The 27,313-nt window shown below is 28.9% G+C and overlaps 3 protein-coding genes across 5 annotated transcripts; 2 read left to right on the forward strand and 1 right to left on the reverse strand.

Annotated features, from left to right (window-relative positions):
* Window positions 1-6: 6 nt before the first annotated feature.
* LOC112785119 (uncharacterized) lies at window positions 7-9,461 on the forward strand. 2 transcript variants are annotated; one of them, XM_072224967.1, is made up of 23 exons: window positions 7-46; window positions 348-426; window positions 852-916; window positions 1,002-1,091; window positions 1,350-1,439; window positions 1,577-1,663; window positions 1,860-1,943; window positions 2,118-2,237; window positions 2,456-2,484; window positions 2,570-2,702; window positions 3,157-3,621; window positions 4,355-4,896; window positions 4,997-5,060; window positions 5,196-5,298; window positions 5,391-5,551; window positions 5,990-6,115; window positions 6,442-6,512; window positions 7,051-7,113; window positions 7,633-7,705; window positions 7,904-8,023; window positions 8,570-8,647; window positions 8,821-8,871; window positions 8,957-9,461. In XM_072224967.1, the coding sequence occupies exons 2-23, from the start codon at window positions 405-407 to the stop codon at window positions 9,056-9,058; spliced, it is 2,739 nt and encodes a 912-aa protein (XP_072081068.1). In that variant the 5' UTR covers window positions 7-46; window positions 348-404; the 3' UTR covers window positions 9,059-9,461. The 2 variants fall into 2 exon arrangements, with proteins under 2 accessions (XP_072081068.1, XP_025684344.1); XM_025828559.3 differs by having other exon boundaries at window positions 19-46; window positions 857-916.
* Window positions 9,462-11,713: 2,252 nt separating this feature from the next.
* LOC112785135 (serine carboxypeptidase-like 51) lies at window positions 11,714-17,489 on the reverse strand. The gene is made up of 12 exons (XM_025828575.3): window positions 16,918-17,489; window positions 16,729-16,823; window positions 16,523-16,630; window positions 16,133-16,417; window positions 15,953-16,020; window positions 15,222-15,327; window positions 14,909-15,135; window positions 13,950-14,019; window positions 13,826-13,876; window positions 13,654-13,706; window positions 13,399-13,531; window positions 11,714-12,127 (listed from the first exon to the last, which is right to left on the reverse strand). Exons 1-12 carry the CDS (start codon window positions 17,042-17,044, stop codon window positions 12,059-12,061), a joined length of 1,392 nt encoding a protein of 463 aa, XP_025684360.1. The 5' UTR covers window positions 17,045-17,489; the 3' UTR covers window positions 11,714-12,058.
* A 4,498-nt stretch (window positions 17,490-21,987) lies between these two features.
* Window positions 21,988-24,326, forward strand: LOC112769196 (protein RGF1 INDUCIBLE TRANSCRIPTION FACTOR 1). Of its 2 annotated transcripts, XM_072224972.1 has the most exons (4): window positions 21,988-22,160; window positions 22,246-22,416; window positions 22,634-22,888; window positions 23,806-24,326. In XM_072224972.1, exons 1-4 carry the CDS (start codon window positions 22,158-22,160, stop codon window positions 24,019-24,021), a joined length of 645 nt encoding a protein of 214 aa, XP_072081073.1. In that variant the 5' UTR covers window positions 21,988-22,157; the 3' UTR covers window positions 24,022-24,326. The 2 variants fall into 2 exon arrangements, with proteins under 2 accessions (XP_072081073.1, XP_025669435.3); XM_025813650.3 differs by lacking the exon at window positions 21,988-22,160 and having other exon boundaries at window positions 22,171-22,416.
* The last annotated feature ends 2,987 nt before the right edge of the window (window positions 24,327-27,313 follow it).

Genomic DNA, 27,313 nt, shown 5'->3' on the forward strand with positions numbered 1-27,313 from the left:
GCACACTCCAGCTGAAGATGATGAGCTTACATATTTAGAAAAACAGGTATAGTTCATGTTTTCCAATCCTGCTGTTTGGGGTATGCTTAACTCTTTCTTATCTTTAAGGGGGGAATCGTTCTATGTTTGTGTTAGTCATTCTTCTGTTCAACAAAAAATAAGGCATCCATCATATGATTATCAGCTGCGGAAAATTGCTGTTTCATGATTATTGCGGTTTTTCTTAGTTTGGTTTCACTATCATGATTATTGTTATTATTCTCTGTGTGATTCTTGTTAGTCCATTGAGTTAGTTCCATTACATGTTATGAATTCCCTAACAAGGTGCTTTGACCTCTTTCATATAGGCTGCCCTTAGATTAGCACAACTGGACAGAGTAGCAGAACGTTTATCTCGGCATGTTATGCAGCATCATGAAGTAATGGGTAAGATCAAGACTCGAGTTGAATTTAGAGAATTTGGTCACCTTCTATGTGCAAGTTACAGACTTGCAGTACATCAACCATGCATGACATAAATATTGTTTTGCATTTCTTTTCTGTTGTACACTCACATTTGCTTATTTTGGGGTTATTGGTTGTTGATTTTCCTGGGTATTGGATAGATTCTTGTATAAATAAGTCAATAGCTTGTTGGTTGACCAGATAATGTTTGAATCCTATTTCTATAATTAATGAGTTAATATATTTGGAAGTATGGCGTATCATTTCTGGTTTAAATAATCAACATTCTTTGTCTAAGTTCATTGACAAATTTTGAAGTTGGGTGCAAGCAATGCTAGTTCCGTCTTTGGATGATTTTGTTTATTATGATTTTTTTGGCTAAGAAGCTGATACTTACTTTTGGTCAGTGAAGGGGATGGATTTGGTCAGAGAATTAGAAAAAGACTTGAGAATTGCAAATGTCATATGCATGGTAAGTATCATGATGGTGTCAGCAAATATTGCTGTTGCTCTAATGCTCTATATGTCCTTTACTCTATTTTTTTAATGGTTTGCAGAATGGAAGAAGACATTTGACCTCATCTATGAATGAGGTTTCAAGGGATCTCATTGTGAATTCACATTCAAAAAAGAAACAAGCACTTCTGGTATATTTCTCTCTTTGTAATTTTAAAATGCTTGTGCTTAAATTTTCCCTATTTTCATGACACTGTTCTATGATGTACTGTCGAAACTGATTTTCATGTTATTCATGAATTGATTGTGGGGAAATAAATGTAATTTAGCCAAGGACACCTTTTTCTTGTGGGAGAAAAGAGGGGGGGGGGGGGGTTTGGGTTGGGGTATGTCCATGCATTCATATAATATATGGTGACAACTTCTTGAACGCATGATTTTCCTTATAGGACGTTCTTCCAATCTTGAGTGAGCTTCAACGTGCGTTGGACATGCAAGCGACACTTGAATCTCTTGCGGAAGAAGGAAATTACTGCAAAGTAGGCTCTTATATACGTTTTAATATGGAGATTGCATATAATTAGTCCCAACTTAGATCAAATGTTTGTTTCTTAGTTTCATGGACTTTATCCAATGTCTCTGTTGTTTATTTTTTTTATATTTGATTATTATGTAGGCATTTCAAGTCCTCTCTGAGTATTTGCAACTCTTGGATAGTTTGTCAGAGCTTTCAGTAATACAAGAGATGAGCCGGGGTGTGGAGGTGAATTTTAAATGACTATTAGGAAGAATTTAGCAAAGATAAATTGAGCAGTGATTTGTCCTTGAGATTCTCCTTATTTGGTAGAATTTGTGTAATTGGATAAATCACATTTACTTATGTAGCTTTACATATTCCTTGTGACATTGTTTACTATTTGTGTACTTGACTGTAATTCTTCATCTTCTTATCGATGTAGGTTTGGCTGGGAAAAACTTTACAGATGCTGGATGCTCTCTTATTGGGGGTATGTCAGCAATTCAAGGAAAATGGCTATATAACAGTGAGTTTCAATCTCTCTCTCCTCTTCTCTCTCTCTCCTCTCTCTCTCTCTCTCTCTCCACCAGCACTCGACGTGTTTCAATGCTCTCCCATTTACCTTTTATGTTATGCGGTGATTCGCAATTAGGCTATTGGAAACATATTGTAAATGAAATAACACTTAGATGTGATACAGGTAATAGATGCATATGCATTGATAGGGGATACTGCTGGTCTTGCTGAAAAGATACAGAGTTTCTTCATGCAAGAAGTTATATCAGAAACACACACTGTATTGAAGGCTATTGTGCTCGAGGTATGCAAGCATGTTTTCTTGCCTATTTTCTTTCTAGATAATCTGTATTAAGCAATTGTTTAGGAAGCATGATATTTTAATAGCATATTTTCCCACTTGACAAGTGAATTAAATTTAGTGTGGAATTGTTGACATTTTGGTTGCTGAAGCTTACCGGTGTTGCTCTTAGTTTACATATTTTGGTCCTTTAAGACTCATTTAATCAGTATTTTTTGCAGGATGAGGAGGATGCTTCCCAAAATAGTAGGTACATTTCTCATTTACTGCCTTCTTAATCGCTCTTTGGTTCATATTACATTAGATTGACTGATATGCTAGTTTTTCAATTCCAGGCTCACTTACAGCGACCTATGCCTTCAAATACCTGAGTCTAAATTTAGGCAATGCTTGTTAAGAACATTGGCTGTACTATTTGACATTATGCGTTCATACCATGAAATTATGGATTTTCAGCTGGAGAGAAAGGTAAATCTATTTGTTCGTTAGAAGTAAACACATTTTCCCCATTTGTTGTGTTTTTTTTGTATTCTACTTTAAGCTATCAAATATGTATGTGTAAATTTTTGTCAAATTTGGCGTTTATTTATGTTTTCAAATTTCTGAGATGTTTGGAGGCAAAAGATCATTCTTGGATGTACTCTCTTGTTCTATGATCCAGTCAAGATTAAGAAATGATCTTAATATCTTATTCAACATATGAGTTGGATAACTTCTTGATTTGGTTTTGATGAGTTGAGCAAATCATCATTCTCTGACAGACTATTCTTTTCTCAACTCAAAAAATTTCAGTTTATGCATCCATCATTTGCTTGAGATTGGGAAGCAAGTTATCTGTGTCGTGTAAATTCATGATTAAAGCGTCTATAGTTGTTCGATACATGCTATTTAGTTTAATGCATATGGTCAATATTAATATCAGGAGTCAGCAGCACAAACTTCAACTATGGCCCAGGAAGTTGATTCAGATGAAAGAAGCCGCAGCAATTGTAGGGAGGAACCTGCAACAAACAGTGAAGCTACTGGACCATCATACATTGATTCTCATGATCCCATAAATGAGGCTAGTAAGGAGGATATTGTGGCATCAAGCAGTGAATCCCCATGGTACCATCTTCGCAAAGAAGCTACAGCATTTGTTTCACAAACCCTTCAAAGAGGTCGCAAGAATTTGTGGCATCTCACTGCAAGTCGTATGTCAGTCTTACTTTCTTCTCCTGCAGCATGTTCTGCAAGTATTCACCAATTCTTGAGAAATTATGAAGATCTAAGTGTTTTCATTTTGGCTGGGGAAGCCTTTTGTGGAGTTGAAGCAGTTGAGTTCAGGCAGAAGTTGAAGGTCGTTTGTGAAAACTATTTCAATGCTTTTCATCGACAAAATGTGCATGTAAGTAACCCTATCCCTTTTCATTCTACATGGATGCTAGACTCACATTATATTGATTGCAATGTCTCATACAGTGCCTTAGAGCCTTGTATGATATGTAAAGTGCAGGTACAGTATCATATGAAGTCTCCTGTTTCATATGCTTTCTAGCATCATATGTAATCTCTAAGTGGGTGATGTTGCAACTTTGAAGATGATTATGTTAACATCATTCTGGCACATCTTTTTTTGGTTCAGTATTCTAATGAATTTAATTGTGATATAACCAAAATTACAGAGATTTTTGTATTTCTCAATCTAAAAATGGTGACCTTACATTTTGTTCCACGATCTGTAGCGCTGCTGGTTTTCTGTAATGTATTCTTAAAATACCAGAATGCTCATCCTATAAATTCTTGTGCTATAATTGTGTGGAGAATCATGAACATTTGCTAGTTTGATAAAGCTATTGCAAAGTAAATAACTTGTCACTTGCTATAAAATTAATTAATTCTACTTTTTGTTGAGGTACTCAATCTGGCAATGCTAATTAATTGGCTCTAAAGTTGTTAAATCTCTCAGGCTTGTTGAATTGCCCAGTTCTGTGCCTCATGGATGTGCATGTCTCCGTTACCATATATACAATAACAGTCTTATAGCACTAGGTGGAGTTGGCTACATGGATCAAATGATGCTATAATGTTTCCATTGTTATATTTATGATTAAATTTGTTTTGTTACTTTTTCTTTTTAGGCACTAAAAATGGTTTTAGATAAAGAGACTTGGCTAAAATTACCCCCAGATACAGTGCAACTAGTCAGCTTTGCTGGACTTACTGGTGATGGTGCACCGCTAATTTCTTTATCTGGTGGTAAATCACTTAATTCCGGTGCAATCCAGTCTGACAAATCAATGAACATGGTTCACACCAGTGCTAGAAGGAGTGGGTTCTCTAATTGGGTTAAAGGTGGAAACCCTTTTTTGCATAAGTTATCAGCCTCTAGAGAAGGTCATGGTTATTCCCAATCTAATGGATCAATACATAGTGAACTTGAGGGAGGTTCAAATAACAACTTTAACGGTGATAAAGAGTCACCTGGAAAGAATGATTCCAACAAGATGAATGGTGGCAATTCTGTTTCAGAAGATGAAAATGAGGATCTTCTTGCTGACTTTATTGATGAAGACAGTCAATTGCCAAGTCGTCATTCTAAACCCCATCGAAGAGTTCCCTCTTCTCATGGTAATGATGAAGATAATACTACACAAACTGGATCTTCTTTGTGTCTTTTAAGGTGAATTTTGCATTCTTGACTAGAAAACTAATTTTTGGCCTCCATATACTTATGTTGTTACAAGTATTTAACTGGATGTTCTATGTCTTGAACATTTCAGGTCTATGGATAAATATGCAAGGCTTATGCAGAAGTTAGAAGTAATAAATGTTGAGTTCTTTAAGGTGGGCTTTTAGTTTGCACCACTTTACCTTCCACCTCCTCCCCGTTCCTCTTAAACTTACACATATAAACTTGATGGTACTTTATCTATTTATTTTTCTCTAAATGTTTTTTCCTGATTGAGTATATTGATGCAGGGAATGTGCCAATTGTTTGAAATTTTTTTCTATTTTATATATGAAATATTTGGTCAGCAAAACACTAATTCAAGTGGAAAAAGCTCAAGCAACTCTCTCAACTGTAAGTGGCATAGTGTATTACATACTTGCACATTGGTAGTGACATACAATTGAGCTATTGTAAATAGCAATTGACTTCAATTGTGGATGCAGATCGGTTGAAGACAGCCTTATCAAGAATAAGCCAAGATTGTGATGAGTGGATTAAGACCCACTCATCTTCACCATCATATCTTGTACATGCAGAGTTGAAGCCTACGAGCCCTCCCAACACAAATTTCAGTCACTCTTCAGCAACTTCTTTTGGTCTCCAGGTATTCATGTTAATTTATTCTGTGGCAAAGAAAAGTGACTCACATGTTCTAAGATAGAGGTTTTCACATAGCTAAAATCCACTGCTTTTCAACTTTACAATTTTTTGTTATTTTTATTTATTTATTTGGTTATAATTTAGAAAATTCCATCTGTATAGTATGTGTAAACTATTATTTTCTGGAATTTGGCACAGAAAGTATTCTGGACTCAGATTTGGTTGAACAGATCTTTTATTAATTTTTATTTGCAACTTGCATTATATACTCCATCATAAAACATTTCGTGGTTGTTTCTTTGTTTATTGTCCAGGCTACACTTCAGGAGACATTTTATTTTCCGGAAATATATTTCCTCTCTTGCTTCATATTATTGTTTAGATTTTAAAATATAGATGCATTGTAGTATAAGCACATGACCCTGTAAATTCTATTTTTCAGGAAAGATGTGTAGCTGTTGACACTATCTCTGTTGTTGCTCAAATATTGAATAGATCCAAAGCTCATCTCCAATCAATGCTATTGCGAAGTAATTCAACTGTACTTGAAGATTTCTTTGTGCATCTGGTAAGTGGAATCTTAATATCCATGTGATGGTTGAGCTATTCTGTAAATAGATATTGACAGATCTATTAACTTGATTCTGTCAAGTGTTACTAAAAAAATTGTATAATGACAATAATACAATATGACATCAGTTAGATATTTGCACATGCATACATATTAATCAAGGTTCAAGGTCCTGTAGAATTTCATTTTTGGATTGGATTGTTAGGATACAGTTTTGTCTGATTCTTCATCTTTATGTGTCATAAGGTTGTGTTGGCTATTTTCTGATATGAAATATTGAACTATGGATAACAATGATCTTTAATATATAATGGTTTCTTTAGGTGGATGCTGTACCTGATCTTGTAGAGCATGTTAATCGGACAACAGTTAGATTATTGCTGCACATTAATGGGTAAGACAAAAGTACATGAAGCTAGTTGTCTGCAAGGTTGCTTTGGACAGAGTGCTAATAAATATGATCATTCTGCAATTGAATTGACACAATAGTAGAATGATCATCTTTGAAGAGAACTTGAAACAGAATTGTATTTTTTTTTTTTTATTTTGCATAAACTACTAAAGATGAACTAATTACTCAAGAAATGTGTCCTGTTCTTGTAAACTACAAAAAAAAAAAAAGCGTGCGGAAAATACAACCTATATTGTATTTTTGGATTGTATAAAGATTTTAACGAATAAGGATTCCTTTTCTTTAAGTATATTTTTAAGGGCATATAACCATCTCAACTGTTAGTAAATGTTTGATGATAAGCTGGAGTGTCTTTGACATCATATTGAGCACTACTTATAGTGGGTATGAATGTATGATAGTTTACAGGGAAACAGGTCTCGACATGATTTTTGGGGTGAACTATTTATTTATTGCATGGCCATGGTAATTACTTTAAACTATAATTTCAGCTTTACAATTTTTAGCGAACTTCTTACAGGTATGTCGAGCGCATTGCCAATGCTAAATGGGAGGTAAAAGAGCTTGGGATGGAGCATAATGGGTTCGTATTTTGTGATTATCTGAGTTCCAATTTTTCCTTTTTATTTTTCTTTTTATTTTTTTTAGTTTTATCTCTTTATATTATAATCTATTACATCAAGTCTAGGTAGTTGCTAATTTATACAAGAGATAAACAATTAATTACAGGCACTTGCAAAAGTTTATCTGCAATATTGGATCACTGATATTTTACAGTAGGAAAACATGGGGTTTTTTACTATGTGAAGAAATTAGGGAGACTAACGGTTTAGCAGCTACTAATTAATATTTTTCAATTTAGGAAAACGATACTCTAGGATTTTAGTTCCACATGCTTGTATTGCTATTCAAGTCTAAGAATCTTTGCAGAATGTGTTTCATATCATCAGATTCTCATTGATATTTGAGTCTTGGGACCAGAGTGAGTAACTTTGAAAATTTAGATATGTTGGTGTCATTTAGCTTTAGTTATATTCAGACCCCCTTTTTTTCTACATTTGTTCTGTCTTCTTCTCTTATAACTTAAGCTCTTGTATTGTAGGTATGTTGATTTGTTGCTGGGTGAATTTAAGCATTTTAAAACACGACTTGCTCATGGAGGACTTCGGAAAGAGGTATTCTTTTTTTATTATTAGTTACTCGTTATAGTGAGACATACTCTTCAAGTGTGTGTTAAACCCTTTCTGTTTAATTTGTTTGTTTATTTATCTCTCCTAGAAAAGAGGGGGGGGGGGGAGGGGGGGGAGAAAAACAGAGGATAAGAATTGCTAGCATCAAGACTTGTTCAAAAATTATGCTTTGTGTATGTGTAGATTCAAGACCTATTATTGGATTATGGGCTCGAAATCGTAGCAGAAACTCTTGTTGAAGGACTTTCACGGGTGAAGAGATGTAGTGACGAAGGAAGAGCTCTAATGTCGTTGGATCTGCAGGTTGTTTCTGAGCTGTAATAAAATTTTTACAGTGCTTTAAATAGATTGGATCTGGAGCTTGTTTGGTAGAGTATTACTCCTTTCATTTCATTTCAATCATCATCCTCCCCGTCCACTAGCAAGTCTCTTAAGATTTCAGCATCTACAGTAGGAAATTAGACCCACAGATACTGCTTACCCTGTTGAAATTATGAGATTATACATTGAAAAGGAGTATATGAATCTGTTACTGTGATATTGCAGGATGTTTTGATATTTTTATTTCATGATTTTTTCCTTCTCTGATTAAGATTAGGGTTCCCGTATTATTATAAATAAGAGTATTGTCTTGTGCAATTTTTATGATTTCTTAATGTGTTTCAAAACCTTTAAAAAATTGTAATTTGATGGATGCAGTAGTAATCTATTCTTAGAAGAAATGAATTTCTTATGAAATAAAAATTCTTATGTGATGCAGCCAATGATCAATATATTGATGAATCTTCCTGCTCATTAAGTAATTCTTCTAAAAGTTATGTTGGTCTTTGTTTTTTGTCTTTCTTCCAGGTTTTGATCAATGGCTTACAGCATTTTGTGTCGTTTAATGTGAAGCCCAAGTTACAAATGGTTGGAACTTTCATTAAGGTAAGTAACAACTTATCCACTGTATTGTTTCTAAATACAGGTGAGTTTTGGTCACTTGGGTAGCATTAGTTGGATCGTGTTGCTACGTTGATCAGTTGCAATATTCAGTCTTATTCTATGCAATCAACATTTATTGGTTATTCATGGACATATTTTCTTGGACTTCAAACCAGGCTTATTACCTACCAGAGACAGAATATGTACATTGGGCACGTGCACATCCAGTAAGAACAGCACCTTTCTACTACCATGCATTATCTTTAATTCTTTATTGCCGATGTGTTTTAACAAAGCATCCTTTCCTTGCAGGAATACACTAAAAGCCAGATTGTTGGGTTGATCAACCTTGTTGCCACTATGAAAGGTTGGAAGAGGAAAACGAGGTTGGAAGTACTAGAAAAGATTGAATGAGAGTTGCCGTCTTAGTTGCTTCTTGTTGCGTATGAGGTCAGGCATACAGAATCTATTGCTTCTTCCGTTTCGCCCACACCTTCCATTTTTGGCAGAGCTCTTTGTAAAGGTATTGTATATCAATCGCACGATACTTTGTCCCCTATTAATTATTAAGTGTCTTTCCCAAATCTGTGCTTATTCTGGTTTGCTGTAGATAGTCCTTTGAAAATTAACATGTAATTGTACAATAATGTTAATCACATAAAAGTCTCGTATAATTCTTCTTGTTGGCCCTCTGTATTTTCCCAACTCTTTAATGCGTCAATATATATGGTGTAATATTTTATTTGAATTGCTTGAATGAAAAGTTATGTACCTTGAACTTTACTCAAATAAAAAAATTGTAATATTTGTTTTTTGAGATTTTTCGTAATTACGTCAGTATAGCAGAGTTCGTATTCAACCATCAATATTCATTAGCATTTGGTTGTCGGTGGGGTAATTTTCCATCGGAGACTGATAATTATTAGCTAGCAACGCGTCAACCCTCTTCCTATCGCTTACGGATGTACTATAAATAATTAAAATATGAATTTAATTTCAGTGCAATATTAGTGTTGTAGAGTTTTATATAAGAGTAATGTTATACGTATAAATTTTTTTTCTCAATCATGTTAGTCTAATATTAAAAAAAATATTTTATCACTGTTATTCATCCATTTAATTATATTTTATTGTTTAATTTGATTGAATTTAATTGGCAAAAAAATTAGTATGTGAAATATTTCTTAATAAATATATTTAATCATGACTTTATATTATTGCATCTGTTTTCGTTAGAGTTTTATAGCTTTATTATTTTGTATTCATTCTCTTGTATCTATAACCATACAAATATATTAGAGTTTTATAGCTTCATTATTTTGTATTCATTCTCTTATATCTATAACCATACAAATATATTACTTGATACCAGTACTTTAGATATTATCAAGCCACGTTGATAAAGACATGATTTAAAATCTCCCATATTGAATTTACGAGCAACCTGGTTGACCACAATCTCTTGGTTATTTCTTTCTCGTTAAAATTGTTTACAAATATAAGCATCATGTCACATAATTGGGGCGGTACATATCTAAATGGAAAGTCTCATGCCATTGATTTAATAAAATATATTCAATAAATAACTATGATAAATATATATTAAAAATTAGTTACTAAGATAGAATAATATAATATTAGAATATAAAATATATATTAATATTTGATTTTAATAGTTAATTTTAGTATAAAAATAGCATTTTTGTTAAATCAAAATAGTAATGTTGTCGTCAACTGTAACCGAGACTTGTTGGCTTCTCAGCTTCCAGCTCTTATACGTGAGGGATCTGGCACATCCTAACTAGTAACCAGCACTTTAGATTTAAAAATAGTAAACAATAAAATATAAGATTATCCCAGGTTAATTAATTGCTAAAGATAACGCACCGATCCTATGATAATTTGTTAACAAAAGTGCATTTGTGGATTTAAATGAAAAAGCACAAAAATCAAAATAATTTGTTATACCATGTGACTGGTGCTAAGGCTAATCATGACTTCATGTTCATCATATGGCTAGTGAATCTTTTAATCACATGGTTTAGCTATCATGCCATCAACATTAAGCTTTAAACTTTTGGCAGGTTACATACCTGTATAACATTTTTATACCGCTATAATTTTTTTATCGCATTTTTAGACTGCTTAATTGTTTTTATTATATACCTTCAACTTTCTGTCTGAAAAATGTTCTAATTACTTTTTGTGCCTATAACAGGTGAGCTTTTGAGTTCAATGTTATAATAGCGAATTTGAATACCATATATGGTTGAACTTGAACATGGCTTTAATCTGTAGTTATATTAACCATTCAGCTCATAAAACCCGTTCTTACAACATATTTCCATCTCTAAATTACTTTTAAAAGCCGAAGCTTCAAGTGACCCTCGCTTTTTTATTTTTCTATGTTTTGGCTCTCAGCACCAAACAAGTTGTCGCAAACATGGTACCTTTTGTCATTATACATTGAAAACCATATCGATCGGTAATCAAATCTTAGAAAGCAACAATGAAGTTCTTAAAAAAAGATGTTAATTCCTATTTAAATTCCAAAGCAAGCAATTGCTCTTCCTTTTCTCCTTTCAGGATTTTATCAATGCCCTACAACGTGTTAAGTCTATAAAAGTGAAGTAAAAGCTTCAAACAGTTCAAACGACTTTTTTTTTTCTCTTTTTCTTTTGGGTAGTTCAAACGGTTAAAACTGGAATCTTTAATCAACAAGGGACAATACACCTTGGTTATTATGTAAATTAGTTTAACCACAATTTTGAAGTGGGGCTAAATGACCTTTAATTCAGCCTCACTTCAAAAACGAAGTTAATTTAAGTGTGTGATAGGCACTAGAGTTGGTTAATATTGACGATATGCAGTTGTTTTCATGTGAAGTTCTTATTGACGATATGCAGTTGTTTTCATGTGAATTTGTTAGTAATTTCATGTTATGTAAGGAATCTTTCTCGCGTTATAAATATCTAACTTCATGAACAGAATAAAGTAGAAATCCATAAATGTTTGAACAATAATGGCTGCATGTCAGTAGTGTGTCTGAAAATAAATATAAATAACATGTTTTGTTTTTATCAAGAGCCAACCAAAAGAATTATATTTCTCATTGATCATTCATAATCAGAAAACAAAGACATGAATGTCCAAAACTTTGAAGGAAAAGAGAAAGAATGACATTGTAATTGAAAAATCAATAAATAGCATCCCTATATATATAGCTCTTCCATTCATCTGGTCATTGCTATTCTCTGCTCTGTTTTGTTCTGTTCTAGTTTGATTGTTGCATTGGCTCTTCCTTTCTTGCTTCATCATCAACATTTTCTTTCTTTTTTCTTGTACGCTTTATTATTGTACAAATAATAATTATACTCTTATTTAATTATTTTCTTTTTTCTTCTATGGTTAACTTCATGCTGCTGGTGACTGTGTAATTGCACTCACCATGTCTAGTGCCACGCATGGCTGATCAGTGGGCACCTACACCAGTAAGCAAACAAGTTAATTAAGAGTGTCAATATAAATAGTTTAAATATTTAAATTTCTTTAATTAAAATAAATATTTAAAATATAAAATGTTTTGTAGGCTTCCCAAATATGCTCTTACACATGGAGTTGCACCCTACTATTCTTAAAATATTAAATATTTGTAAAATTGTGTATCTTAATAAAATGCAATAGTCTCGGTAAACATATATTTAAATAGAGTTGAATTATGGAGCCAACTTCTTTCACTTAATTTTTTGAAATAATTTTTTATCTTAAATTCTAAATTCTCTAAAAAAAACTTTACAATAAAAAAATTAACTAATTAAAAAATAATTTCCTATATTTCTTCTTTAAGTAGGCAAGTGGATGACGAATATTACGATCCACTACATATCATTCTATTTTCGTACATTTTTCTCTTGGATATATTTGTCATTCCAGTATCATTACGCCATCATATATAAATGAATCTGATTCATTTGTAATTTCATGCCTTTCATCATTTCTTATGTTATTTTCAGTACCTTCCACTAAGACCCACATCAAGATTCAAAGGATGATTCTTTTTTTTTTTTTCGGATAAAGAAAAACCAGAAAGTGATCTTAAATTACTTATTTTAAATTTTAACAAGACACTCATTTTTGTTCTATATATCACATGAGGAATAGATAAACTCCAATATGCTAGTTGTCATACACATGAGAATTCATCGGATCTTGTAATATGCCATTTAATTTTAGGTGGAAATCCCGTGTGCAGTCGACTTCACGTGAAATTGATAGTTGAGAGTCGTAAGATGAAAATTTAGTCAAATAAGTCAAATCATTTAACGGTTCTCACCTATTAACTTCACGTTAAGTCGACTGCACCTGAGTTTCCACCTTAATTTTATTGTCTTGAAAAATGCAATTCTAAAATGATTCCCACTAATTATTGGGTTTTATTCTCTTTAGTGGCTTCATACGAAAGAATCCAAGTAAGGAGAAACTAGAAAGAATAATGAGTAATAATCTTGTAAATGCAAAAACTCTTAAACAAAAGGTTCATAAATATTCATAATTTATTCACATCACATAATACAAATTAAAAAAATTAAATATATGATACAATTAAAAAAAAAAAAAAGCATTTGGTTGTGGTTATATTAATAGATAACGGGGAGGGATGAAGCACACGGCAAGTTACACTATAAATTTTAGAATATCAAAAAGCAATTAATATTGCCAAATTAATATAAGATAGGTGTTAGATGTTGACTTACAAAATGGCCAGCTCCAAGGATCCAATAGAAGTGTAGGTTTTTGTATGACTTAACAAATCCTTTGGTTGTTTTGTCACTTCCACAGTAGAGTGGTGTTCTCTCTTTATACAAGAAATTTTGAAGCCCTTCCCACCTATATATAAGTAACAAATATAAACCATACAATAAAATAATGAATAAGCATTATTTATTTTTTTTACACTAATCTTAAGAAGGTATAAATTAAGAGGGATATAAATTATAATAGAGGCATACTTGAGTTTCCTAACCCAAGCTTCGGTCCCCTTGGTGGCACAAATCAGATCAACCTATAACATAATCACAATTAAAGCAAAATAATAGTCATCTAATTCCTGTTCCAAAATCTAGAACTCAAGATTTTTAATTAGCAAGAATGAAGTGTTGTGGAAATTAAAAGAAGTATTACCTGTCCATTGTAGATGGTCACATTGACCCCTTTAGCCAGAAGTTGGTCAACCTAAAAATGTTAAAAAAAAAAATTAGTTGGTTTGACATTTATATAATTATAATTATAGTAATTAATTGCTGACCTCATTAATTCTTGGCTTCATGAAATCGGATTCAAGATTGGTGAAAACACCATCAGACTGTCCTCCCCACCTGTCAGTCACCACAGTATCTGTGTCATCAAACCCTTCCAATAAAATGGAACTGTGCATAAGCTTTTCTTTTCTTTTTCTTTTTGAAGTCCTTCTATTCCTATTATTTTAACATTACTTTTTCGGACTTCAAATCATGTCCAAATAATTGATCATTTTAATCAGTATATATATATATATATATATATATATATATATATATATATATATATATATATATATATATATATATATATATATATATATATATATATATATATATATATATAGATGGGGTCACGTAGATAAAAAAAATAAAAAATATTTTTTTAATAATTAAAATTTAATACATTTAATCGATTAAATTATATTATTTTTTATAATAAAAATATTTTAATTATTTTTTTATAATAGAAATATTATAATCTTTTTTATAAAAATAATATTAATTTATATCAGTCTAAAATTTGATTTACTATTTTTTAGATCAAATTAATTTATTTGGCCTAATTTTAACAAAAATAATACGATTTAATCGATTATATATATTAAATTTTAATTATTAAAAAATATTTAAAAAAACGTTTTAAACATCTTTCTTTCAATAACTCTTTATATATATTCTAATTCTATTTATTTAAGTGAATATGCTTATAACTAACAATAAAAAAAGTAACATTTATTAACTATTATTATTTATCTTACATTTATTATATTTAACGAAAATGCATGTAAACATTTCTTTTTTATGTCAACAAAACTATGATATTTTGACACCAAAAACAAAACTATGATATTTAGATTTATAATAAGAAATTTGATAATATTTTAACATAATTAAATAAACAATTTAACATCTAAATTACTATCTTCATACAAATATATATATTTATAGAAATAATTGCACTTACGAAACGTTTTGAGGGATGATCTTCAATTTCTTCTTGATGACCCCATTAAGTAAAGTGTCAAGATCATTGCCACCACCGGGAGATGAAGATGACGAAGAACTCAGCCTTATTGAAGTCAGATATTTTGAGTATCTCTTCATAGAAAATTCCCTAAATAACCCCAACTCCATTGCTGACGATAACGCTACTGAATCACTTCCAGCATCCACTAGGAAATTGTAAAAATCCTGCCGTACGCTTAATTTATTAATTAAATGAAATTAATTTTTCTAGAAGGTGATAATGAATTTTAATATTATATTATTGTAGGTACCACGCTGTTACTGTTTTGGCTAATAATAGACTCAAGTTCACTCCATGAGTTGGTTGCATCAACAAATTTACCCTCCTCAAGTTGTTGCTTGATCTTCTCAGCCACACTGATTTCGTTTCATATTTTCATCCAAACATTAATGTATATACAACAATACGCCATAAATAAAATATAGCTACATTCCTAATATCTTTTTTCTGAAATACCTGAGTTTTTAATTAAAATAAATCATCAAATTAATTACTGATATAAATCATATGTTTAAATATATAAAATACGTATTAAAATATATAAAATAATATATGTTGTAAAGTCACCAAAAAAAATTAATATATAGTAAAAAAATCGAAATGTCTCAACAAAAAATATTTTTATTAAACATTATGTATTTTTTATTGCGGAAAAAAATCGAAATGTCTCAAAAAAAAAGTTATTGTATGTTTAAATATAAAATACATATTAAAATATATAAAAAATATATTTATACATAAATATATAGTAATTTATTTAATAGTTAAATTTTATTGCGTATATAGTATTTTTATTACGGAAAAATATCGAAATATCTCAACAAAAAATAGTTATTTTTTCATTTGTTATCTAGAAACCCTATAAATATTTAATTTCGATTAAAAATTTATAACTACAAGCAAAAAAATAAAGAAATAAAAACCTTTTTATCAGAAAATGGGTATATGGGAAGAAAAATAGGAGATTGAATTTGAATTTACCTGTTAGATTTTTGTAGTCCATTGTCATCAAGGCGTGAAAGGTCTTTAAGCAGAGGGCCCCATGAGAACTACAATATATGAATGTGAATGAAGTAGTTAACTTCAACCAAAAAAAAAAAAAAAACACATGGATGATGAAACTATAATTATTCTATTTGATTTGATTTGATTATTTCATACCACAAAATCTTCTGGGGAGATCCAACTATCACCTAATGCCACACCTCCAAGTGTGAGGTTGAGTCTTTTTTCTTGAATTGCTTTAGTGGCGGATAATCCAAGCGTCACAGCAAATTTGCCACCATATGATTCTGCCACAATGTAAAGAGGGCTCTTTTTGAGGCTCTCATTTTTGTTAAATAACTCAATTAACAATGTTGTTAAATCTGTGGCTGCTTCATCATCTGTTTTCACAAACAAACTCTTATCCTCCACAAAACTGTACCCTGTTCCAACTGGATTATCCTATACCAAAAAAAAAGAAAAAAAAATTGTTGTCATAATTTGACAAAAGAAAATAAAAGAACAAAAGTTTGATTATTATTGTTTAACTAGTTATTCACCACTTACCACAAACAATAGATCTGCTTTTTTGAGCCATGTTGAGTTTCTTGGCTTCAAATCAGTATCCAATGGACCAACCTCTTCAAAGTTTCCAATTCCAACTCCTGAAGCACCCTATTCATTAAAATGTTTTAACAATTATATATTACTATTCACAATATTTCAATCTAATAAAACCATAACATATATATATATATATAAGTAGTTATTACAGGTCCTCCTTGCAACCACAGAATAATTGGCCATGGTTTTGATGGATCTTCCACTCTATAAGGACTCTTGTAAAGCCACCAGAACATGTGAGCTTCTGTAATATAATAATAATAAAAAATTACAAATTCAATTATTAATTTGGAGATGATGAGAGAGTATGGAATGAATTAAAGAATTTGTGGACTTACTGGGTCTTACTTCTACATAGCCCCATTCCTCTGATCCATCTTGGTTACTCTTCCCCAAAACTGATACAATTCCAATTCCTCCATGAAAGAGAAGAGCAAAGACTAGGAGAAGAAGAAGCTTAGCCATTTGGAGAATAAAGGTGGGAAAAAAGTGATTGAGATAATAAAAGGATATATAAAAGGGTATCTATATATATATATATATAGACACAGTGGTTGAGTCAAAATATTGTGTCAGTAAGGAAGACAAAAGATGAGTCAAGCAAGTAGGTTATTTGTTCTGTTCTTTAAGGTAAAGGGTATCCTTAAAAGCAAGGTAACTAGTTACTGCAAAATCACACACACACTCATAACACAACCTGAATCCATGAACAACAACAAACCCAACCACACCAACTTATATTACTTTGTGTCTTGTTTCACTATCATAAATCATTGTCTTTTTCTCAAGAGAAGTTATTTAGTCCTATATTGTAATTATCATCTTGTTTTCTCTCTCTCTCTCTCTAGTAAATTAAATGAGAGAAAATGTCAAATTCTTACACAAATTATATTGTAGAAAGAGAATATATAATTTATGAATGTTAGATGATAATGTATAATTTATTAAAGAGAGAGAAAATTCACATTTATTTTTTACTAAACCTATTGTCTTATTAATATGGGGATGGTTGAAGAGATATGGATGCTTATTAATTTTTTCCAAGTCCACTTCAAACATTTGATTGGATAATTAAATGCTAATAGTATAAAGTGTGATGGTATAAAATCTGATAAGCTTTTAATACAGCCTGGTATTTGGGATAATAAGATTAAAATAGTACATTTTATAAAAGTATTACTTATTTTTCAGTATTTATAAAAAAAGTAATTTACGTATTTAAATTGTTTAAAAAAAATGTTATCATATTACAATTTTTTAAATATGTAAATGCAAATGTAATTTTAGTAATTATATATAAATCACGATAGAGTATTACGACTATAGGGTGTAAGAATTTACGTTAATTTGTGTGAACACAGAATTTGCTACATTCTGTAGCAATTTTTGAAATCACGATATCCTATAACAGTTTCTTCATGGTATGGCTGTTTGGAAAATACCTATATATACTAGCAAGAGAGAATGATGTATAGAGTATCATTTTCATTCAAAACTTTTAGAATGGAGAGTGAGGAGAGCTTTTTAATTCTAGTGTATTACTCTGGAAAAATTAAAAAAAGCAAAAGATACAGTGTAAAGTTTACCGATCTGAGTGTTTTCATTCGATCGTCGAATACGTTGTTAAATCTAAAAATCAGTATATTACAAAAATTGATCGTGTGCGAGACAAAGTGGGTGAAAAAATTATTCTACAAAATTATTATTACGGTTGTGTCATCTTGGCGTGAAGAGATTGCTTCAAGAAATTCAAACTATCTCCAACTTCTTCTCTCTACCTTCTCACTACCTTCTCTCTATGCCAAATTTTTAAAACTCTCCAAATGAAGAATCCGCTACTGTCTCAAGCGGATTTTATACGCATACCATCTTCGAAGAAATTATTAAAGAGTACTGCAATTTTTTCACGCAACAATCTCTTCATAAACAACTTTCACACTATTCAACGTAAATCGCAACAGAATGTAACAGTTTACATGCAACCTAATCTGTAGAAGGGTGTCGTAGTTTATATTTAATTATAAAAATTGCATTTGCGTCTGCATATCCCAAAAGTTGTAATATGGTAATGTATTTCTCTAAGCAATTTAAATGCGTAAATTATCCTTATAAAAATGGATAAATATCAAAATAAAATAAGAATCTTTTATTATTAGTTTAAGGTACTTTAATTATTAGTCCTTACTTTTAGAAACTACATGTTATATTATTTAATTATAATTTATTTAACTAATGAATAATTAAACATTTGTTTTTATAGTATATTTGATTTAAACAAATATTACTCTGGTTGGTAAAAATCTATAAGTTTAACAAAAATAATATAGTTTTTTTTCTGATGATCTAGCTATTTTTAAAAGAATCTATCCAAATATGGTGAAAATATTTTTTTAACTAAACATAATTTTATTTATAATTGTAGCACCTAATTAACAACTAGTTTATTGCAAAATAAATCACGTGTTGCATGCCCTGTACAAACCCCCCAACAACTTGCTCTTGAAAAGAGAAACAAAGTGCGTAAAAGATTTACTTATTTTCAATTATTTGCACTTTAACTTTAGCTAATAAATATTTTTTGGTATCATTTCATTGAGTTATTACTTTTGGGTGGCTTATTATTATTATTATTATTATTATTATTATTATTATTATTATTATTATTATTATTATTATTATTATTATTATTATTATTATTATTATTATTATTGCCAAAACACAGTGGTCAAACATTTTGGTGGAGAATGCAAAAAGTTTATTAGGGAGAAAACTACTCATGCAATGGATTTGGATCTCATTAATGATTATAACCATAGTGGCTGCTAACCTTGGCAAAAGTCAGCACACATAATAATTAATTAAGTTCTATAATAAATTGTTTTCTAATACGGAATTGAAGTCCCAAAAGCAGGATAATATATTGCTTAGCTTGGAAAAAGTTGTAAATTTTGAAACTTTGTATTATTTATTTATTTATTTCTTAATTGGTCAACAAAATCTGTTTATGGTATGAAGAAAAACTCCACATTAATATTCATTTTGTCATCGTCCTTCTTTATATAATAGTGGTTTATGCTTTGGTGAGTAGGAGTTGATGAGCTATGAACGAAGTGTACAAAATTTCACCTTTGCTAATTGTCTATTTGAAGATTATTACAATGCATGTGACGCTACATTGCCATATTATTTAGTCTCGGCCAAAAGTAGATATAAATATATTTCTTTCAAACATTATCGATCATAAATTTATTTAAAATAAGAGTAAATAATTATTTTTATCATAAAAAATTTAGATACCGATAAAACTGATTATGAATAATTTAAATAAGTGTTGTGCCTATAAATAATTATATCCGTTTGACCGTTCTAACTATAAAAAAGTAAATAGCTATTTCGAAGAAAAAAAATGTTTAAATGACATTATTAATCAACAATTACATTGGATTAAAAATTAACAAAGCTATTTATAGACTAATGTTTGGTTAGAACTGTCGAATAAATATAATCATTCATTGGCACAATGTTTATTTAAATTATTACTGGTAATTTTATTAGTATTTGAATTTTTCGTAATTAAAAATGACTATTTATTTTTTAAAATGAAATATTAAAAAACAAAAAAGGTTCCGAAATATGAGGGAAGAAATGATAATTTTTATGGTATAAGGTCGTTGTCAAAGTATAAAAGAACTTTAGGGGCCGGGACACAAAAATGGGAACCTAGCTGGCCTTGTAGCTCAGAATTAGGATTATGCATCATCAGCATATGTTTGCACATTATTATCACTTTTGCTGTCTTAATTATCCCTTCTATTGTCATTACAACTTAAAGGAATTTTTAGGTCCTACTTGAGTTGCCTATCATCAACAATAATAGTAATTAATTTTTCCCTAAACACCATGGTTATATTCAATATAATATGGGACCATGTTGAGCCTAAATAAAAAAATAGTAACTTGTCAATTATGGGACCATTGTGTAATGTGTCATACTCTACTCACCTACTTGCATTTTCCTCAACAAATTATGAACTATGAAAAGAGTTTTATTTTCTTGTGGAGAAAAACTATTTTTTGGATGAAGATATTTTTGGTTAGCCCTCCAATAACTTTTAACAGGTATCTTTTTTGGGGCCAACACATGTATCTTTTGGGCTGAAAACAAAAGTCCATGAGTGATTCTAACAACAAAAAAATAGTTTTAAAAATAAGTTTGTGGACACACTACAATTTTAAGGAATTGAACTTATGTTACCAACGGGGCTGGGAAGGGAAAAAATTATTAAAATTAGAACTAAATTAACCACATGCATGTAATATAAACTAGAATTAAATTAACCACTACATTTTGAATTTTTGGTATATTTATAAATTAATGTATGTAATATAATTAGTGTATTTAAATATAAATTGTATCCACATGTATGAATTTATAAATATATTAAAATAATAGATAATATTAAGAGAAATAAATATTTACACATGGAGCTTCATTTCGGTAAAATAGAATTTTAAATTTTACATTGCGTAAATAAATAAGGTTTAATATATATATATATATATAATATGTATTTTAAGTTATGATATTTTTTAACTTAATAGATAATATTATTTTAAGTTAAATTTTCTTTCAGTACGTAAGACATGATATTAATGGATAATTTAAATATATATAAAAATATTATATTAGAATATATAATTTTTTATTTTAATACATGAGAGTATTTTTAAAATACCATATTTATATTTAAATTATAAAAATATTATTAATATAATATTTTTATATATATCTAAATTATCCATGAGTATTTTTTTAAAGATAATTAACGAGACAATTTTATAACTATGATCATAAATATACAACACATAATTTCAAAAGAAAATTCAAATTTTTATAAAATGATTGTGTCACATGGAATAGAAAGGGTTTGGTGGAGCCTAATCTTTAGATATTATAAATGTCAAAATTGGATAATTTCAAAGTTTAGAAAAATTACATTGACATCCAGTCTCATCTTCCTTTCCACAATTCCACTTTCTGCCATCCCCAAATCACACGTAACTTGGAAACTTAAAATTTGGTGAAGATAGACCAACGAAGAAGAAGACGCCAAAAGTTATTACTAAAATTGAAAGAAAAAAAAAATTATATATCATAATTATTAGTAGTATCTCTATATATATAATGTAACTCCTCCAAATTAAATACACATACATCATATATGATATTAAATAATCACACACTGAAATGTTAAAATAATAATTTTCGTCCAATCCAACGATCCAAAACCCACTTGACCTACCATCCTCTCATCATTTGAACCGTCACCATAACATTATATATATTAATTAAATAATTAAATGCATATCTATAATATATATGCTCTTGCTTTCATGCTTTGTTCCTTGCTTCATCCGCTACTATTGTTTTGTTGATGAATCTTATGCCATTACTCTCTCTTCTTCTCCTCCATGCTTGTATTATTCCAGCTTCCATAATCATCATTATCATCAACTATATATAGATTATTATTATATATAATCATTATCATTAATAATTAATCAACATTGCTTCAAAATGGTAATGTACATATATATAGCACTCAATATGTATATAATATATGTTAGAATTGTTGATTTGATATGTGTAAGTGTGTGTGATGAAGGTGGAACCTCCATGGCTGGAAGGACTATTGAGAATCACATTCTTCAGAATATGCAAAGAACACATGAAGTCACCAAGAAACGAATGCAACATGTTCTGTCTCGATTGTGGGGACAATGCATTCTGCTTCTACTGCAAATCTTCTTTCCATAACCATCATCAAGTCATTCAAGTGCGTATATATATAATTAATCTTCTTTAGTTTTAATTATTCAAAAATGCTATTGGCACATCAAAATCAGTCGAATATATTTATGTATAAATATATGTATGATTTAATTTATTTTTAATGTGTATTTATATTTCAATATGTATTTTTATATTAGTGCCTGATTTTAGTGAACACGTAATATAGTCGTTAATTATTAATAATAATAATGATAATGCAGATAAGGAGGTCTTCATATCATGATGTAGTGAGAGTAACGGAGATTCAGAATGTTTTGGACATAAGTGGTGTTCAGACATATGTTATAAACAGTGCTAGAGTTCTATTTCTCAATGAGAGGCCACAGAATCAACTTAAGGCCAATCATACTAATAATAGTGCTTCTAATAATAGTGGTAAAAGCAATTCACATTTTTGTGAAATATGCAGAAGAAATCTCCTTGATCCTTTTCGTTTCTGCTCTTTGGGATGCAAGGTTAGTTATTTCTTCTTCTCAATTTATTAATTATCCTTTTTCTTTTTCCTTCTAAAATTTGCAAAATGGTTCACAAACTGAAGAAGTTATTAAATTATTTAAGTTAATTTGCAGGAGTTACTAATTAAAATTTGATTTGTTTGTCGTAAATATAATTAATTTTTAATAGTTGTATATATAATAGCATTTTTAATAATAATATGTCCTTTTCTTTTCTTTTTTCCTTATTTTTGAAAGAAATGGAATACTCTTTTGTAATCCCAAATGAATTGCAATTATCTTCTTCTATATATGATGATTGGCTTCTATAATCCCAAATGTTTCATTATTAATTCATTTAATTAAAGTCATGAAGCTACATTCATCATGCATGAGGGTAGCTAGCTAGCTAGCTAGCTAGAAACTTGTATTTTTTTCTAGGGAGTTATTATTGGTTTTGCTTTATTTATTTAATTAAACAAAAGATAAATAAATAAAGTGGAAGCATAGCTGTGATGTTGGAGTAGTTGGTTTTACTATTTTGTTATTTATTTTGGGTAAACGTATAATAATAATAATAAGGATGATAATGACTTTTATAAATAATGTGAATAATGAGTTTTAGAATTGATCTATTAAAATAAAAAAATATTTTACTCCTAAATTACCTCCTAAATCTTAATATTAGGATAATTATTTGTACACTTAGTGAATTAAATATCGAACTATAATTAATTGTACATGAGTAAATCGAATTAAAAGAAATAACCATCTAACTAAAAATAATGAACATATAATCATTTGTATACCTATTAAATTAAACATTCGACATATTCATTATTCACATTGTTTGATATTCTCATTGTCTGTCTATACTTTTTCTATAAGAATGATTGTGAATGATGTAATTGTTTGTGTATGTATGTATATGATAATAGCTTGTAGGTATAAAGAAAAATGGGAATGGAAGCTTTGTCTCAAGCGCAAAGAAAGAAGAAGAAGAAGAAAGCGAAGAATTGTTATTGCGTGAAGGAATAATAGTATTCCACAAACAAAAACAACAAGTATACCAAATAAGCACTCCTTGCTCTAATCATAATAATAATTCAAGGAGAAGAAAAGGAATACCTCAAAGGGCGCCTTTAGGATTCTAAACTAGTACTTAGAAGAATTGATTTTAAAAAATGTGTATTGTTTTTTTTCACCAATGCTATTTGAGCCATCATTTGGGTGTCTCTTTTACACCAACAAAAAAGAGACCTATAAAGAAAAATAATATTATTATTGTTTTCTTTATGTTTCAAACACTCAAATAGTAGTTTTTTTGGTGACTCTCAAATAGTAGTTTAAATAGTATTGTTATTATATATATATATGATACTTTTCTCTTTTGTGTCTATGTGCTTTTTTATCTGTCACTATATTTTTTTTAATAAATTTATATATCAATGCATCTAAATATTACATTTGATCCAATATGTAATGTAGTTAAAATAAATAAATAAAATAAAATAAGGAGTAATAATAATATTATATTTAGTTTCAAATATTAAATAATTAATTCACTCATTAGTTTAATACGAAAAAAATATTAAGGATGATTTTAAATCTAAAATTACACCAGAGACAATTTCGAATCTGACCCTCAACATTAGGGACCAAAACAATACTTATTCCTTTAAAAAAACGTGAAAAGTTGAAATCTTATACAATATATGCACCAATAATTTATTAATTAATAATAAATTTATAAATAAAATTTAATTATGCAATGAATTAATCTTTATTCTATTAGAAGATACAATGAAAAATCAAAATATATAATTGCAAATGATTAGTTTGAAGGGTGGATTTGGCGTCTTTATCCAGCTCATTGATCACAAAGCCCATGTGGGTATGAATACCCATAAACCAAGCATCCTAAGCTGGCTTAACGGGTAGCATTAATTTAAGAACAAGAAAAGAAAAATATATGTTGCTTTTGTAGATATAGCAGGCTGGTTTAGGTGCAATTATGTATGTTCTTTGCATTCCTTTAAATTAATATATTAAACATGATAGGTGTAAATGTACCCCAAACACATGAATGGTTTTATGTAAGGAAACAATGATGCAACTGCTTTTTCTCATTGTTAATCATTGGTATATCTTCTTTGAGTAATAATCTTTTAATTATGTTAATCGTGCCACACGTATCTGCAATAATATGCACTGGGAAGTTTAAAAGTTCATGATATTGACAAGGAGAAAATCTAGAAATAGTTTATAGAATTTAATTTTTTTATTTACATAAATGTAAAGGAATTTTACATAAATAATTAATTACGTATTGATATATTAATAAGAGCAATTGATTTTAAAAATTATTATTTAAATATATAGATCTAATTATTAAATCAGATGATTGGAAAAATAAAAAATTATATTACTAGTATTTTAAAATTAAATTCTAGTTTATAACATTACAAGAAAAAAAATCATGTATAAAATTATTTACATAACTATATTAGATATATACTAAAATCAATCATTAAAATTAATTATCAATATAAAATAGTATTAAAATATAAAATATATTAAAAAATAGAATAAAATTTAAAATCGTCACTAATTTATAATACTTATTACGAGAAGCCGAGTTTAATAGAAACAATTGGGTAATGACAACTAAAGTTTTAAAAAATTATTAGGCATACATATGATGATACAAGTGTTTTGTAGTTGATTTGGCTAATTTACTAAGTTTTTTTTTCTCTTATAAATTTGTGGGTTCAAATCACAATTCCAATTATTTTCAAATTATACAATCTTATATCTTCCTTGTCTTTTATTAGCTTTCACAATATTTTTAAAAAATTAAAAATTTATTCCTTTTAAAATACATGTTTTACTAATTTATTAATGTAAATTATTTCTAAAATAACACAAAATAATATTGTTATATTCCATATATTTCGATCATTGAATTAATTTATCACATTAATATTTTTTATTTGAATTTTATCTTATGATATAAAGATAATTTAATGAATTTGAATAATAAATATCATGCTTATAAAGATTTTTAAACAATAAAGAATTTTGATTAAAAAATAAATAAATTGTGTTATCATTAAATATTTTTCGTTACATTTTTTGCTTCAATTTTTTTTTTAAGTTCTATTACGGTTAGTTAGTAGTAGAGTGTCTTTTATGTTATATTTAACGACGATTTGAATTTGTCACTAAATTGCTAAATTATGTGATAATTTTTTTCATATATTTAATAATTATTTTAAATTGTCACAATATATCTAGCAATCATTTAAATTTACTTCTAAATTACTAATTTCTATGATATTTTTTTCTATATTTAATAACTATTTTAAATTGTCACAATTTCTTTAACATTAAATTTATCTTTTTAAAGATTTGTGGCAGATCAAAACTGTCACAATCTTTTTAGCATCAGATTTTTCTTTTATTAATTTTTACAAAAAATATTTTCGTTATAAATAATAATTTATATATATACAAATACTATAATATCAAAGATTTCCTTCTCAAAATAGAATTTTGCAAAAATACCCAACATTGTATTTTAAAAAATAATATATCTAACAAGTTTTATATAGTTATAATCCTACAAAATTATAAATTCAAGCCACAAATTTTTAATATGTTTTCATAACATGTAAATTCAAATAATATAATCCAACATAATTCTAATGTGTAAAGCTAATAATAATAATCTCAATTATAAAACTATTTCATGACTAGAAGAATATAATTAAATAATCTTATCTGTATAGTGATTCAAAATCTGTAACATATATATAATTAAAAATATAAAAAAATAGAGAGAATCTTAACAAACTATCTAGAACTTCTTTTATCTGCATAAGATAATGTTAACAATAATAGTAACCGAAATTAAAATGTAATCATAATAACTTTGACAAATTCAATTTAGAAAAATTAGTTTTAAGAATCGGATAGGCAGTCAGGCTTCAATTATACATAATTTCATTTTCTTTATAGTCATAACAAATTTGGTGAAGTCCTAATAGATATCTCTAGCTTCAATATAAAATTAGTCTTATCCAAAAATAAGGTCTTTAGTTTGAGAACAAGGCTTTCTAATTTTCCATTAAAAAACACAATTATGCATATTCATTCTTTATCAACAATTAGAATTTTCAGCAATAATAACCCAAAACCAGTCCACACATTTAGCATGCAAGTCTATAAAATTAAATGTAACATATATTTTTATCTTATTTCTGTCAAAAAATCGGGTGATAATTGACTTTTTTTTATGATTCACAAAAAAATTTATTTGCTCCTATAATAATTATTATATTTTTAATTTCAAATTTTGATATTCACCTCTTGATTATCTATTAGTAGTAAGAGATTACATAAATTCTCTTGAACAAAATGAGAATTTAATCACTTAAGATACAC

The sequence above is a fragment of the Arachis hypogaea genome, chromosome 3, assembly GCF_003086295.3.
Source record: "Arachis hypogaea cultivar Tifrunner chromosome 3, arahy.Tifrunner.gnm2.J5K5, whole genome shotgun sequence".
In the NCBI taxonomy this organism is placed as follows: domain Eukaryota; kingdom Viridiplantae; phylum Streptophyta; class Magnoliopsida; order Fabales; family Fabaceae; genus Arachis; species Arachis hypogaea.

What these genes read in the sequence shown, in the direction of transcription:
- LOC112785119 (XM_072224967.1), top strand. Translation starts at nt 405, where the DNA reads ATGCAGCATCATGAAGTAATGG. An exon ending in TTGCAAATGTCATATGCATG is followed by an intron (nt 917 to 1,001) that starts GTAAGTATCATG and finishes AATGGTTTGCAG; the next exon opens with AATGGAAGAAGACATTTGAC. An exon ending in CTCAAGCAACTCTCTCAACT is followed by an intron (nt 5,299 to 5,390) that starts GTAAGTGGCATA and finishes TTGTGGATGCAG; the next exon opens with ATCGGTTGAAGACAGCCTTA.
- LOC112785135 (XM_025828575.3), bottom strand. Translation starts at nt 17,044, where the DNA reads ATGGCTAAGCTTCTTCTTCTCCTAGTCTTTGCTCTTCTCTTTCATGGA. An exon ending in GCCAAAACAGTAACAGCGTG is followed by an intron (nt 15,136 to 15,221) that starts GTACCTACAATA and finishes AGCGTACGGCAG; the next exon opens with GATTTTTACAATTTCCTAGT. An exon ending in GCTTGGGTTAGGAAACTCAA is followed by an intron (nt 13,532 to 13,653) that starts GTATGCCTCTAT and finishes ACTTATATATAG; the next exon opens with GTGGGAAGGGCTTCAAAATT.
- LOC112769196 (XM_025813650.3), top strand. Translation starts at nt 22,240, where the DNA reads ATGAAGGTGGAACCTCCATGGCTGGAAGGACTATTGAGAATCACATTC. An exon ending in ACCATCATCAAGTCATTCAA is followed by an intron (nt 22,417 to 22,633) that starts GTGCGTATATAT and finishes ATGATAATGCAG; the next exon opens with ATAAGGAGGTCTTCATATCA. An exon ending in TCTGCTCTTTGGGATGCAAG is followed by an intron (nt 22,889 to 23,805) that starts GTTAGTTATTTC and finishes ATATGATAATAG; the next exon opens with CTTGTAGGTATAAAGAAAAA.